Genomic DNA, 12,970 nt, shown 5'->3' on the forward strand with positions numbered 1-12,970 from the left:
TTGCTCACCTGATGCCCGCCCTCAGTGCTCTCTAAATGCCAACAGCTCGCTTGCTCAACACAACCCAGCGTTACAATGTGCCATAATTCCAGCCAATCAGAGACCGAGGCTGCTAAATTCTGATTGGCTGCCTTGACAACCAATCACAACATTTCTTGCATTACCTCGACAGCATAAGAGGACAAATACAGTGCATGCATAATTATTATGCAAGTTGATATTCTGATCATATTTTTTTCCAAGCACATTTTACCAATTCCAAAACGACATCAATCTCAATAACTACTATTAATCTTGTATTTAATCATTTATAATTGATATATAATTATTCATGAATGAGCCAAAAAAGAGATTTAACTCAGACTGAAAGTTATTTAAATGCCCATGAGAAAAATTCAAAACTAATACAATACTATAAATTGCAAAGTTAATGCAAAACCATTGGACAGCAAAATGCTCAGTGGGTCAGCAGGGTCAGTCAAAAACATGTGGAGAAGAAAAGATGCATGTTAACTGCAAAAGAATTAGGAATTAAGGGAAGAATTAGGTGTGAAATCACCAGGAACCATTTAGTCTCCAGCGCCACCATTTTCCAGAATTGCAACCTGCTTGGAGTCTCCAGAAGTACAAGGTGTCAGGGAGATCATTTTTAGTCCATCTCGAAATTTTATCTGTAGAAGATAACCTGCTTAATATTTATGCACACCTGAATATAAGGCGTTTTTCACTTCCAGCCTTCATGAACAATAATATATTGGTTATAAGTGATTAAATACAAGATTAATGGTAGTTATTAAGATTGATGTTGTTTGGAATTGGTAAAATGTGCTTGGAAAAAAAGCTAGTGAAACGTTGCACGCGCAAAAGAGAAAGTCTGCACACATCCAAAATTTTATTTTAAATGCAAAATTGATTTTAGTGCGAAAATATACTCAAATATGCTCAAAATACTTTTTTCTTTGGGAAACAAACATTTTCTTCACAAAACTCAGATCGCGCGCGTGCAAAATGCACTTTTGTGCGCTCAAACTATGATCTTTCGCGCGCAGAATTGTGGCAGAGATCTAACCCTATAAGCAGATGGCCTGGGGTATCTGAGCGGGAGCAGGGTTACTCTGTATCCAGACTGTGTTTTCTGAGGAAGGCCTGTGTGCCTCTCTGTGATGTTCAGAGTGACCTGGTGACAGGCTGCGTGATTATTCACAACACCGGCCATGGCAGATGGCATAATGTTTGTTTACCAAATGTAATTCCTCTCAGCGTAGTGCTAAGTGTAGTGCAAGGCTCAGGTGATCTGTCTCTTGTGGACACACACACACACACACACACACACGCACACACACATTTACTTGAGATGAAAACAAACCTAATTGCTGCTTAGCCCACTCCTGACCCTGCGTGCTGTCAGATGCAGTTATGCTGGACAAATGCAAATGTGTTTGTGGCTGGGTGATATGGCCAAAAAAATTATATCTCTGTATTTTTTGGCTGAAATGCAATTTCTATTTCATTTCTATACATTTTCTATAAATATATACATAAACATCCTGCCCAATGTTGTCCAATGGAACAACGTTTATATTAAAAGCAATGAAAACAAATATAGTGAAAGTAGGCTATGCTATCCATTATGCGCAATAAAGGAGCTATCACATTACATAAATCACATTACAATCTAACATTGTAACATTACAATCTAAAAACAAAAAGAAAGCTTTTTCAAGCAGAAGTTCAGTTCATTAAACTAAAAACGAAAGTAAATGAACACAAGAGCACAGATTAATTGCATTATATTTTGATTACCCCATTTCTGCTATCTGCTAGGGCTGGGTTTTGACACAAATTTCACGATTCGATTCGATTCTCATTCACAAGTTTGCGATTCGATTCGATTACTGATTCGATTCGATTCAATGTCGATTATTTTGGATACATATTAGGTACAGTACATGCCAAATTTTCTCAAGGAAAAAAAAATCTCTCAACTAATGCTGTAAAATATACATGAGAGTCAGTTGGTACTACATTATAATATTGAAGGTTAAAATTGACTGATTTGTGCTGTACAACTGCTTAAATTGCACTTAATGAAATTTTTATAATAATTAAGTTACAATTACTTCAGTTAGTTTTTTTTAAATATACACATTTAAATAGTGGCTGTCATAAAAACTTGGACAGATTTATTCAAACATAAATAAAGCATTAAAGAACGGTAAAAAAAATTATAATGAATGTTATATGGTGCATATATTTAGCAAAATGCTCCCCTCTAGAGTTTATTTTTCTGGCTGACTATCGAGTTTATGGTCACCAAATATGCTTTCTGAGGTAAATGTGATGTTACATGAATTGTTTACAAGCTGTTATATTGACGTCTTTGCGCAGCTGAAACACCGATTGAGCGATTACATGAGACAGGATACTGATTGTAAAGTTGTACTCTTTCTTTTAACTTGCCTTCGGATGTTTAGTCACGTTTATTTTGTGCTGAAACTGGTATTAATGTCGAGGAGATGATCGGTTCACGTGCGCTACGTGCTGCTGCATCTGTTGATCTGAGGCACTACAGCGATCTGTCACTCCACATTAAACATTCTAATTCCAACGATTCTTGGGATTTAAGAATCGATATCTTTTCGTAAAAATGAGAATTGATTAAAATCGAGATATCGATATTTTTACCCAGCACTAATATCTGCTATCATAAAATACACTTACTTGTAGGTTTAAAATTCTACATATGACACAATTATTGTGCTCCATCTGTTTGGCGTGCATGCGCGCAGTGGCGCTCGTTCACTGAAGTCTGTGAAGTTTAGAGGAGAATCGCACGCAGAAGGCTCCTGACAGCAAAACAGAAATATTTCCATGACTTTCTAACATTTACAGATGGAGAATATACCTGTGAAAAGTGAATTGAGGAAAACAGCACATCTCAAACGCATTAAACAGAGCAACCCAGATAGCACACGTACGTCTGCAAGATGTCTGCTAAAGATCGCTCTGGAAAGCATCTGCTGTGTACAAACATCTGATAGACGTCTTTAAGATGTCAGTTTTACATACATTCTAAATCATTAACATCTTAAAGACATTTTCTAAACGTCTATTTAACATCTAATAGGAAACGTCCTATAGACGTATTGCAGATGAGCAAAAATACATCTTGCAGATGTAAAGGCAGACGTCAAATAGACATCTCCGTGATATACGTGTGCTATCAGGGAAGTAGCCTGTCTGTAAGCAGCACATGAGTCTGGCAGAGCATCTGACAGGGCAACCGCTTTAAACTATACGTGTTAACTAGTATATCTTGCAAGTTATTTTAAAGTCCTTAATATAAAGCATGTCTCATGTTTAGGACAAATTGGATTATGCACTTCCCCCGCAGCAGCTCACTCTGCGTCTTCTGCTATTATTCAGATGCGCTCAAATCAAACTGCTGAATATTGATATAAATGGTACTGCCTCACACCATATTGCCTATTAATAATATATCGATACATCGTACAAACTCTGTCATTGTCACGGTTGCGTACTGTGTAGGAGCGAGGAACACGGAGATGTAGGAGTAGCAGGAATAACAGTCTTTAATGAACAAACCAAAGGGTAACACAAGGCAGGCAGGAGACACACGTAGCACCAATAGACGTATAACGCTGGACAAATGAACCATAGAACAGACAACACTTTAAATACTAAACTAAACGAGGGTAATAGACGAGACACACCTGAATCAAATGAACACAATCAAACAAGGAAGAAACTGGGTCACGGGGAGCACATGGGGACAGGAACACATTCCTGACAATCATATACCACCCAGCCCTAGTGTGTATGTCAACAGTGAGATCCGCATGAGAGAAAGACGGACAGAGATGGTATCCAGTGGTAGGTGCCGTGTGTGTTTAGCTTCCACAGAGCACTTTTCTTGTCTGATTGTTCATTTGTAAGCAACTTTTGCTTTGCTTGGAGATGCTCTTTCATCAGATTCTGTTAAAATCTGTAGGCAAACTTTTACTTTGACCGCTATCTGATGGTCCTGTGTTCATTGACATCTCCTGAGGGTCGATGAGACTGGATCAGGAGTGCGTTGGCCTTGTTGCATTAGCGTGAGTAAAGAATGACACATAATGCCAATGTAAGCTGAAGATGTACAGGTCATGTTGACTAAATTTCCAGAGCTCTCCGGTTTTTGGTTCTGTGCTCGCAGAAAACATGTCAAAAGGACATCAACCTCTGATTTTATCAGTGAATACTCAGGCTGTTGCAGTATTATAGGACACCACAGCATATTTTTGATAGCTCTTTCTGTCTGTTCATAAGCGTCATGTATAATGATATAGTAACGTGCAAGATTTTACATGTTTCATAAGTCTTGGGCCTATACTGTGTCTCTTTGTGTAATCTCAGACATCAGTGTGTATAAATTTGTTTTGTGGTCAGCTTGACTTGAAACATTGATTTGAAATAGTTTTAATTTTGACAGAATCATGGCTGCATTCAAAAACAGATTTTTTTAGGTCATGATGTTTTTATTTTGATTTATGTCCATTTTGTCAAGATTATGTTTATTGTGTACAGATGCAATGGTAACACTTTACAGTAAGTTTTAATTAGTTAAATACATTAGTCGACATGGACTAATAATTAACAATACTTCTACAGCATTTATTTAACCTTTATTAATCTTTGTTAATCTCAACATTTACTAATACCTTTTTTAAGATCAAAAGTTGCATCTGTTAACATCAGTTAATGCACTGCGAACTGATATGAACATGAAACTTTTTATTAATTACAATTAACAAAGGTTAATAAATGCTGTAAAAATATATTGTTTATTGTTAGTTCATGTTAGCTGAAGCATTAGCTAATGTTAGCAAATGATACCTTAAAGTATTACCAATGCGACAATAAAGGTTAAAAAAATTCCTTTTTAAATGAGACAAATTTGTCCTTGCAAATAGGAATGAAATACAAGCTTGAATCCTCCTTTAAAAACTTTTGCTCTGATTTTTACTGATAATGTGGCTAATATTTCATAATTTCTATTTTTCCAGGTATGCCATGGCCTTGTATAATCAGCATATCTGTCCTGTGGACAACTGGTAAGCATATTACAATATATTATGGAATTTAAATTTTTTTAAATTTTAATTAAATATATGTCCTATTACTTGTTTCGCTTCTGTTTCAGTTTTTATAACCATTTCTTACTATGTGTAAGTAAGTTGTTGTTTTTTAGCATGTGGTTTTTAGTTTTATTTAATTTGAGTTATTTAAATTTTTTTATACTCTTATACCTTTTGTTCTTTCATATTTTGAATTGTTTTTAGCTTTATTTTTAGTTTTTCATTTAAATGTTAAGTTTTGAAACTTTGTTGTATGCATTTGTCATTTTTATTTAATCTCTTTATTTTTAAAATGTGTATAGGTAGTATTTATAAAGTTTTAGCTTTTAGTTTTGGATCTGTTTTTAGTTGTTTTAATACTACAATTGATTGCTTCTGTTGTCCTCATTTGTAAGTCGCTTTGGATAAAAGCGTCTGATAAATGACTAAATAAATAAATAAATATGTAATTTAATGATTAAATATATTAAATAATTTTAAATAATGTTGAATTCTGTAATGCACATTAAATGTAAAACATTAAAATGAAGATTTTTTTTTTTGTTGAAGAAATGTGTCAATTTTTAAAAATATGTATAATTTTTTGTTAGTATTTTAATTTTTATGTGTTTATAAAAACAGTGCTGGTAACTAAAATTTGCATATTTTCGTCTTTTGAAAATTTTGGTGTATGTGCTTTGAGGCTATTAATCATTTACTGAAAACACCTTTTTAAATTGTGCACATCAGAGAGCGACCTCGTGACTTTGTATCACCTACACTTCTTCTGGCGTCATCTGCTCTAATGAGTAATGTATTTGATATGAGATGTTGAACGAGTGTCCGAATTCCTTCTCATTAACTTTATTTGGCTCAAGGACGTGTCAGTCAGTGAGGAATTGAATCCTGTTCATTTTAATTGTTAATCGCAGGTTAACTTGTGCTTCATACCATGAGAGCTTTAGCCAAACATTGGCATATGGAGCATAGCGGTGTCTAGGGTAACTTAAATGTTAGCGCTGCTGTTGGGCTTTGGGAGGTGGCACACTGTACTTTAATTATTTAAAGCAGTGATAATGGCATCTGTGTGTGGGTCCGTGAGCAGAGGCAGTCGCAGATGATTACTCATCATTAGCATGACTGATGAATAAAACCCACCGTTTCAGAATATCAGTGAAAAACGTGTACTTTCTGATTAGGTGTCATATGTAGAGCAAATTAAATATTTTATTTTACTAACAGTGACTAGTGGAGCTTAAGCTGAGCAAACAAGATCAAATTCGGTCTGTTTAATGAAACGTGGCCCACCTTTTAAAGTGCTTTGCATTCTTGAGTAATTTTTACACTCTGGAAACAACAGTGGTCTTTCATTATTTTTTTTATTCTCTTGGAGGGAGGAGCATTAGTCCTGTAGAGCGGTATGTGTTTGCTTTAGTAGTGATGTGTAGCCAGACTAGCCACATTATGTTTGCTTTGAGTTCTGCATGGAGTGGTATAGGGTTGCCAAAAGTACAGACTTCAGTATCTGTGTGTAGCTGTGTAAGCGTTCGGTGAAGAAGTCGGTACTTTTAACAACCCTAGTGTAGTATGAATCGAAGTTATGGTGACTGTCAAAACATGTTTATACTGGAAGTGAGTTGTAACTCTGGTCGTATTATCCAGTGTACAGTAGGAATGCAGCGGCGTGTAACCAAATTCACAGACAGATGCAGCTGTCCTACTGAATGCACTCAGATCTGTCTGGTATGATTGATTATTATTTATGGCTAGTGAGCAAATCTCAAAGTATCTCAAAGTAGTCTCCCAGAGACTTGATGGACTCATTTTGGCTCTGTTTTAACTGTTTAGTCTGTGTATTTGTTTACTTACAGGATGTATAACCAGTCATGTGAGGTGGATCTGCCAATGCAGAGAGGACTTACCCTGTGCTGTACTCTGGAAAATGTTCCTCTCATAAGGTCCGTATGAAATAACAGTAAGAAAAAAAAAACTATGCCAATGGGTAACAGGGTTGTAGATTTAGCTTCAATAAAGCTAGCATTCAGTAGGGGATGGCTAGTTTGGGACTAAAGGTAAATTTGTAGTTTAAATTTATGCTTTGCATTAATTCGAGAAAAATATTTTGTAATTTTTTTCATGCAGTGTGACGGTTGAATGCTTGAGCTTTAAAAATGCAGGCACCACTACAATTTGATGCTATTATATATATATATATATTTTTGGATACATTTCTATTTTTATACTTTCTGTTTTCATTTTAACTTCCGTTAAACAGTTTCACCTTTCTTCTGCACTGGTAGTCAAATTCCTTGTGTGAGTAAACATACTTGGTAATAAAGCTCTTTCTGACTTCAGTTATAGTAAGTTTTCTTGTATTATTGTTTGTTGATTTAAGTTTTTGTTTTTATAAAATGTCTAGTTTTATTACTGTTTCAGTTATTTTTGTCCATCAATTTAAACTTTTTAACAGTTGAAAATATTTAATTTTTTTAATATATATAAATTTTATTCCAGTTTACAATTTTACAGTGTTTATATAACGTTATATGCAGAATAAAATGCATAAAATGCATAAAAAAGTCAGAAATGAAGATTAACCTAACATACTCTAGTGTTTTTTCATCTTTATCACAGACCCGTTGTTTTTCGCAGTCATTTACTACTGTATTTAGATTTACAGTTTAAATCTGATTGGTTAAAGCAATGGTTTCATTGCCATTTATTTCAAACTACAGACGCCCGCACTGTTGATTCTGAAGGCCTCGAGGAAGATTTCTTTGACGCTGGCAACACATGATTGCTGAAATATGATTTGACAAAAGCTCTAATATAAAAATACACTACTGGAAGCAGCGCAACCAAGAGAAAAACTATTAAATGAAGAGAATAGACTATTGGAAATAATTAAATACACATTCATGGAAAATATATTAAAACTAAGTCAGTGATTCTGATATTGTTTATGCCAGCGGAGAAGGCTTTGCTGGCCCTGATGGCCCACCACTTAGTTTTAGTTATAGTTAACTACACTAACCCTGTATAATAGTTTCTAGACTTTCTAATAGTTCTCAAAAATATATGGAATTTGTGTTTCTAATGCTTTGAAAAAAGTAATTGAACACCAGAGTGCACCTTATTCCTGGGAAGTGTCGTTCTCAGCCTGCCTCTCTGAGGCAGTGGTCTGTGTCAGCACATTGTTCATGCCACGACCCCTTCCCTTCCTCTGCATGCATGTCATTTCTATTTTCCTCAATCTGAAGACCGAGATGGGGTCAGGGGGAGAAACAGGAATCTAAAAATGTGACCTACATGGCAACCTTACGAAACAAGATATTTCACCTTTACAAGATATTTTTCCTGCTGAGAGAAAAACATTTAGAGGAGCTATAACTTGTTAACCACACAAAGGAATTTCCCAAATTACTGAGGAGAAAACGAAACCAAACTGACAAAAGGGGCAAGGACATTGAGATGGTTTTAGCCAAAGCATGTTGTTCATTTATTTGACTCTTCTAGGCATTTTATCATCAAAGGGAAGTCTGACAATGCATATAATGTGGATTCTGGAATAACTTGTGGGATCTTTGACCCGAGCTGTTCAATAGACCGTCTGTCTCCTTTGCCTTCAGAGCTGTGTGGTTTATGGAGTATGAACTTGAGTTATATGTTGTCTTATTTATGTGTCCCTTTGGGTGTGTCCATGATCTGCATTTCTACTACCAGCAGTCTGTGTGTGTGGTGTGTGTTTGTGTGACGTGTGTGTTTGTGTGAGGGTTTATTTTGACTGCTACCCACCATAGTCTGCGGTTCTCAGCCCAGAGGTGCTCTAAAGTGGGTGAAAGGTCAGATCAACAGACAATCACACTCGGAACAGCACACACATTTCCAGCTTATCATTATAGAGCTGAACACCTCAGTGATTTATTAATAGAAAGCATAGCTATATTTAATTCAGTAGAGGCTCCTTTGGCAGGAACTTATTACATGGTTTTGGAAAGCTGAGTTTGGTTCAGAGAATTTTTATTAGGAGAACATGGCATTTGGTCTTACAGTTAATTTACAGTTATGTCATGGCCAAAACACTTACTTTCTAATATGTAACAAAATAATTTTTGGAATACAATGTAGGCCTGTCGCAATAATCAATATATCGACTTATCGCGCAATATATGTACATGACCTCAATCATTTTTTGTGACGCAATATATCGCCCATTATATTTACTTAAAATTAATGTTACTATGTTTCGTACATTCCACTTGCGTCGGTGTCTTTGTGTTTAAAATGACAATAATATCGCTTATCGCAATTATTTCTGGGCCAATATATCGCACAACAAAAAGTTGGTATCGTGACAGGCCTAATACAATGGCAAGTTGTAGACAAGTTGAATGTGATTTTCAATGAATAATGATTCAATTTTAGTGTGTCCCTCGTCCCTCATATGGTTTCAAAAGTCAAATGTATCACTTTTAATGAGACTATTATGGTGCTTTTTTGTCATTTTTTAAATCTTAACAACTGTTGTCACTATAAAAGTGTTTGTTTGGAAAAGACAGGAATATTCAATCTACCTTCAGAGGAAAGAAAGCCATACAGGTTTAGAAACCCATGAGGGTGATTAAATGATGACAGAATTTACATTTTTGAATGTACTATCCCTTTAAGGCAAAGAATCCAATGAGCTACGTAGTAGGTAGCCTGTCGTTCTCAACAATTTTCGGCTGATTGGCTGTAAATTTAGGTTTGTTTACTCCATTTATTTGCAGCTGCATCTCCTTTTATAGGCTTCATACCACAGTGATATGTTATATAAAGCTGAAATGGCCTTCAGGAATGATTACCTGTGTGTTAATAAGGAAGATTTCCTTTCATGGTGAAATGCTTGCTCAGTTTTTCTTTGGTGAAGGCCCTATCTTTGCTTATCTTTTGTCATTTCCCATACAGAGTAACAGCTGTGTGAGAAAAGCTAAGGGTCCTCAAGCCCTCTTCTAGCTCCATCCCCATAACCCACAGCTGCCAGTGTGCTCCCAAGAGCCAAACAGGCCTGTTTTAGTCAGCTGCCAATGGGAGTTCATCTCTCAGGACCCTTTGCTTTGGAATGTGCATCTATGTATGTGTGTTTATTCATGTGGTGAGAACCCTGGGCATCTAACCTCTGCTCTGATGTTCTGATCTGCAGTAAATGCGGCACACTTCCTCCAGAGAGCTGCTTCTTCAGCCTCATCTGCAGCACTGGATCCTTTATGGGTGAGTTTACAATGCACATCTCCCACTTACACTACAGTTTAAAAGTTGGTAAGACTTCTCTAAAAGAAAGTAGTCTCTTATGCTCACCAAGGCTGCATTTGTTTAATCAAAAATAGAGTAAAAACAGTAATATTGTGAAATTTCATTGAAATTTAAAATAGCTGTTTTCTATTTGAATATATGCTGAATTTTCAGCATCATTACTCCAGTCTTCAGTGTCACATGATCCTTCAGAAATCATTCTAATATGATGATTTGCTGTTCAAGAAACATTTCTTATTATTATCAATGTTGAAAACAGTTGTGCTGCTTAATATTTTTACTCTGAAAATATTTTTACTCTATGAAAAATACTCTTTTTCAGGATTCTTTTATGAATAGAAAGTTCGAAAGAACAGCTTTTATTTGAGATGGATTTTGTAACATCATAAATGTCACTTTTGATCAGTTTAATGCATCCTTAATTCAGAATAAAGGTATTATTTTCTTTAAAAAAAAAACTTATTGGCCAAACTTTGTACATTCTATTCATTTTAGTTTGTATTTGCATTTAATTTCACATAGTGGCTATATGAAAAATCCTTAGCCTCAAAAAATCACATTCATCTATCTGTAAACAGAAAGCGCCACTCTAAAACTTGCTGTGTTGTGCTAATTAGCTAAAAAAAAAAAAAATCAGTGTCAGATCAGTGTTTACACTTTTTAGGGAAATCAGCCTGCAGATAGCTTACAGATTTATCTGCATGCTAAGATGGGATAGGAGAAAGTATTTTAAAATTTGCAGATTGCACACTTCACCTTTTAAGCGTGTACTTCCTTTTTCCTCATTTACAGCATTTCAACTTTATTTTGATTTTGGAATTTCAGATCAATCTGTAGTTCACTCTGTAAATGATTCCCATCTGTAGCACAATGATTCACTGTCTGGGCAGCAATCAGCTCAGGAAACCACAGGCTTAGTGTGTTTGCGTTTGTGTAATATCACCACGAACTATACAAGGCCAACTATCTTCAACATTACGCATGTGTTTATGTTCACTCATGTCAGATTTTTAGGGGAAGACATTATCATCTAAATGCAGACAATACACACTGCTCATTCTCTAAACTTGCCCGGAAAAGCAGTTGTTTACATGTAACTTTGATATTTCACAACTCAAAAAAAGCTGAGTGGGTATGTATATATCAAGCATTTATAAAACTGAGCGGTCGATGCAGTCACTGCACATTACCAAACACTGTCATCAGACACCAAGTGAGTTGCTGTTCAGGAAGGATGAATCATCTTCAGAAATGATCTGAATTGAATTTGAATCACATCACAGCAAAAACAATGACCAGAGGGCAAGCAGATCAACAAGAACAGAAATCCCCTTTAAATACAAATGTTAATAGCTAACATTTAGATATTTGAGCTATATCGGATTACAAAACATCTTATTTTTTAAGACTTGTTCATGGTGTTCCCTGGACATAAATTCAGCTGTATTCTGTGTGAGCAGAGCTATACTTCATGCAGATGCTGTCGGTTACAGTCGAGTGCAAACTATACAGCAGGTCTGTGAGAGGAGAGACTTGTAAAGAATCATTGGTTCAGTGTGACCTCTGACCTGAGCGTCTGGGCCTGGTGGCAGTGTTCATGCTGAGAGCTGAAGAGCTGTATTGTTGTGTTCAATCCCACACCCAGTGTAACGATAAGTGAGAGTGTTCTCCTGCTGGGAGATTCGGGCTCTGCCTGTTTGCACAAGGAAATTACTGTTGTTCATCCAACAATACAAGATACTTGAATTTTGAATAGTTTTTGAAAGTGTGTTTTATATAACACGACTATCAAACAAAACCTCCTTGAATGCTACGTGATTGATTGCATCACCGTTCCAGGACAATAGGATATTAATGCCGTTGTTTACACTAAAAAGTTTATAAAACACCACGATAAAAAGGCATGCTGAACATTTGATCAAGGGTGACCAGCGGTGACTGCATTGTTTTCTTGTGGCTTATATAATGCTCAGTGTTCCCAAATCTGAGCTTTCAAGAGCTCTTTTTGATGTCAGCATGCACTAGAGGAAACATCTCTCAGCACTGTAGTGCTCTAACAGATGGGAAACAGGGTGGAGAGAGTTCGCAGCAGGAACTAACCAGTTAGTTCAGGCTCCCGAAGACCTTGTGACAGGGCTGTTGTTTAATTTTATCTCCTGTTTTTTGTTCTCTTGAGGGAATGCTGCACCAAGGTGAAAAATCATGATCCATAAATACACGGGTGTCATCTCACTAATGTGTTTGGGCTACAGTATTTCCGCCACATTTCACCCCTTACAAACTGAAACCTTCTCGGAGCAGAGATACACAGAAATTAGAGGAGATTACGTGACTGAGATTCTGTATGTGCGCTGATTTAGATGAATACTAGATGAATAACTTAAAGGGTTAGTTCACCCAAAAATAAAAATTAGGCTGTGTTTTACTCACCCCCGATGCATCCTAGGTGTATATGACTTTCTTCTTTCAGACGAATCCAGTCAGAGTTATATTAAAAATTGTCTTTGATCTTTCAAGCTCTACCGTTGTACTCAGCGGGTGTTGCATTGCTTCTGTCCAAA

General features: G+C 36.1%; 1 protein-coding gene across 2 annotated transcripts in view; it reads left to right on the forward strand.

The window, feature by feature from the left end:
• Nucleotides 1–12,970, forward strand: part of LOC107708463 (transmembrane protein 150A-like) — a 51,990-nt gene that overhangs the window by 4,929 nt on the left and 34,091 nt on the right. For both annotated transcript variants that reach the window (XR_001636363.1, XM_016512707.1), the window contains exons 3-5: nt 5,067–5,114; nt 6,989–7,075; nt 10,300–10,367. Coding sequence is in view for 1 of the 2 variants with exons in the window: in XM_016512707.1 (XP_016368193.1) it covers nt 5,067–5,114; nt 6,989–7,075; nt 10,300–10,367 (203 nt within the window). In the remaining variant the exon portion in view is untranslated. The remainder of the gene's footprint in view (nt 1–5,066; nt 5,115–6,988; nt 7,076–10,299; nt 10,368–12,970) is intronic.

This window comes from Sinocyclocheilus rhinocerous, unplaced genomic scaffold, assembly GCF_001515625.1.
Source record: "Sinocyclocheilus rhinocerous isolate Xijiao unplaced genomic scaffold, SAMN03320098_v1.1 scaffold295, whole genome shotgun sequence".
In the NCBI taxonomy this organism is placed as follows: Eukaryota; Metazoa; Chordata; class Actinopteri; order Cypriniformes; family Cyprinidae; genus Sinocyclocheilus; species Sinocyclocheilus rhinocerous.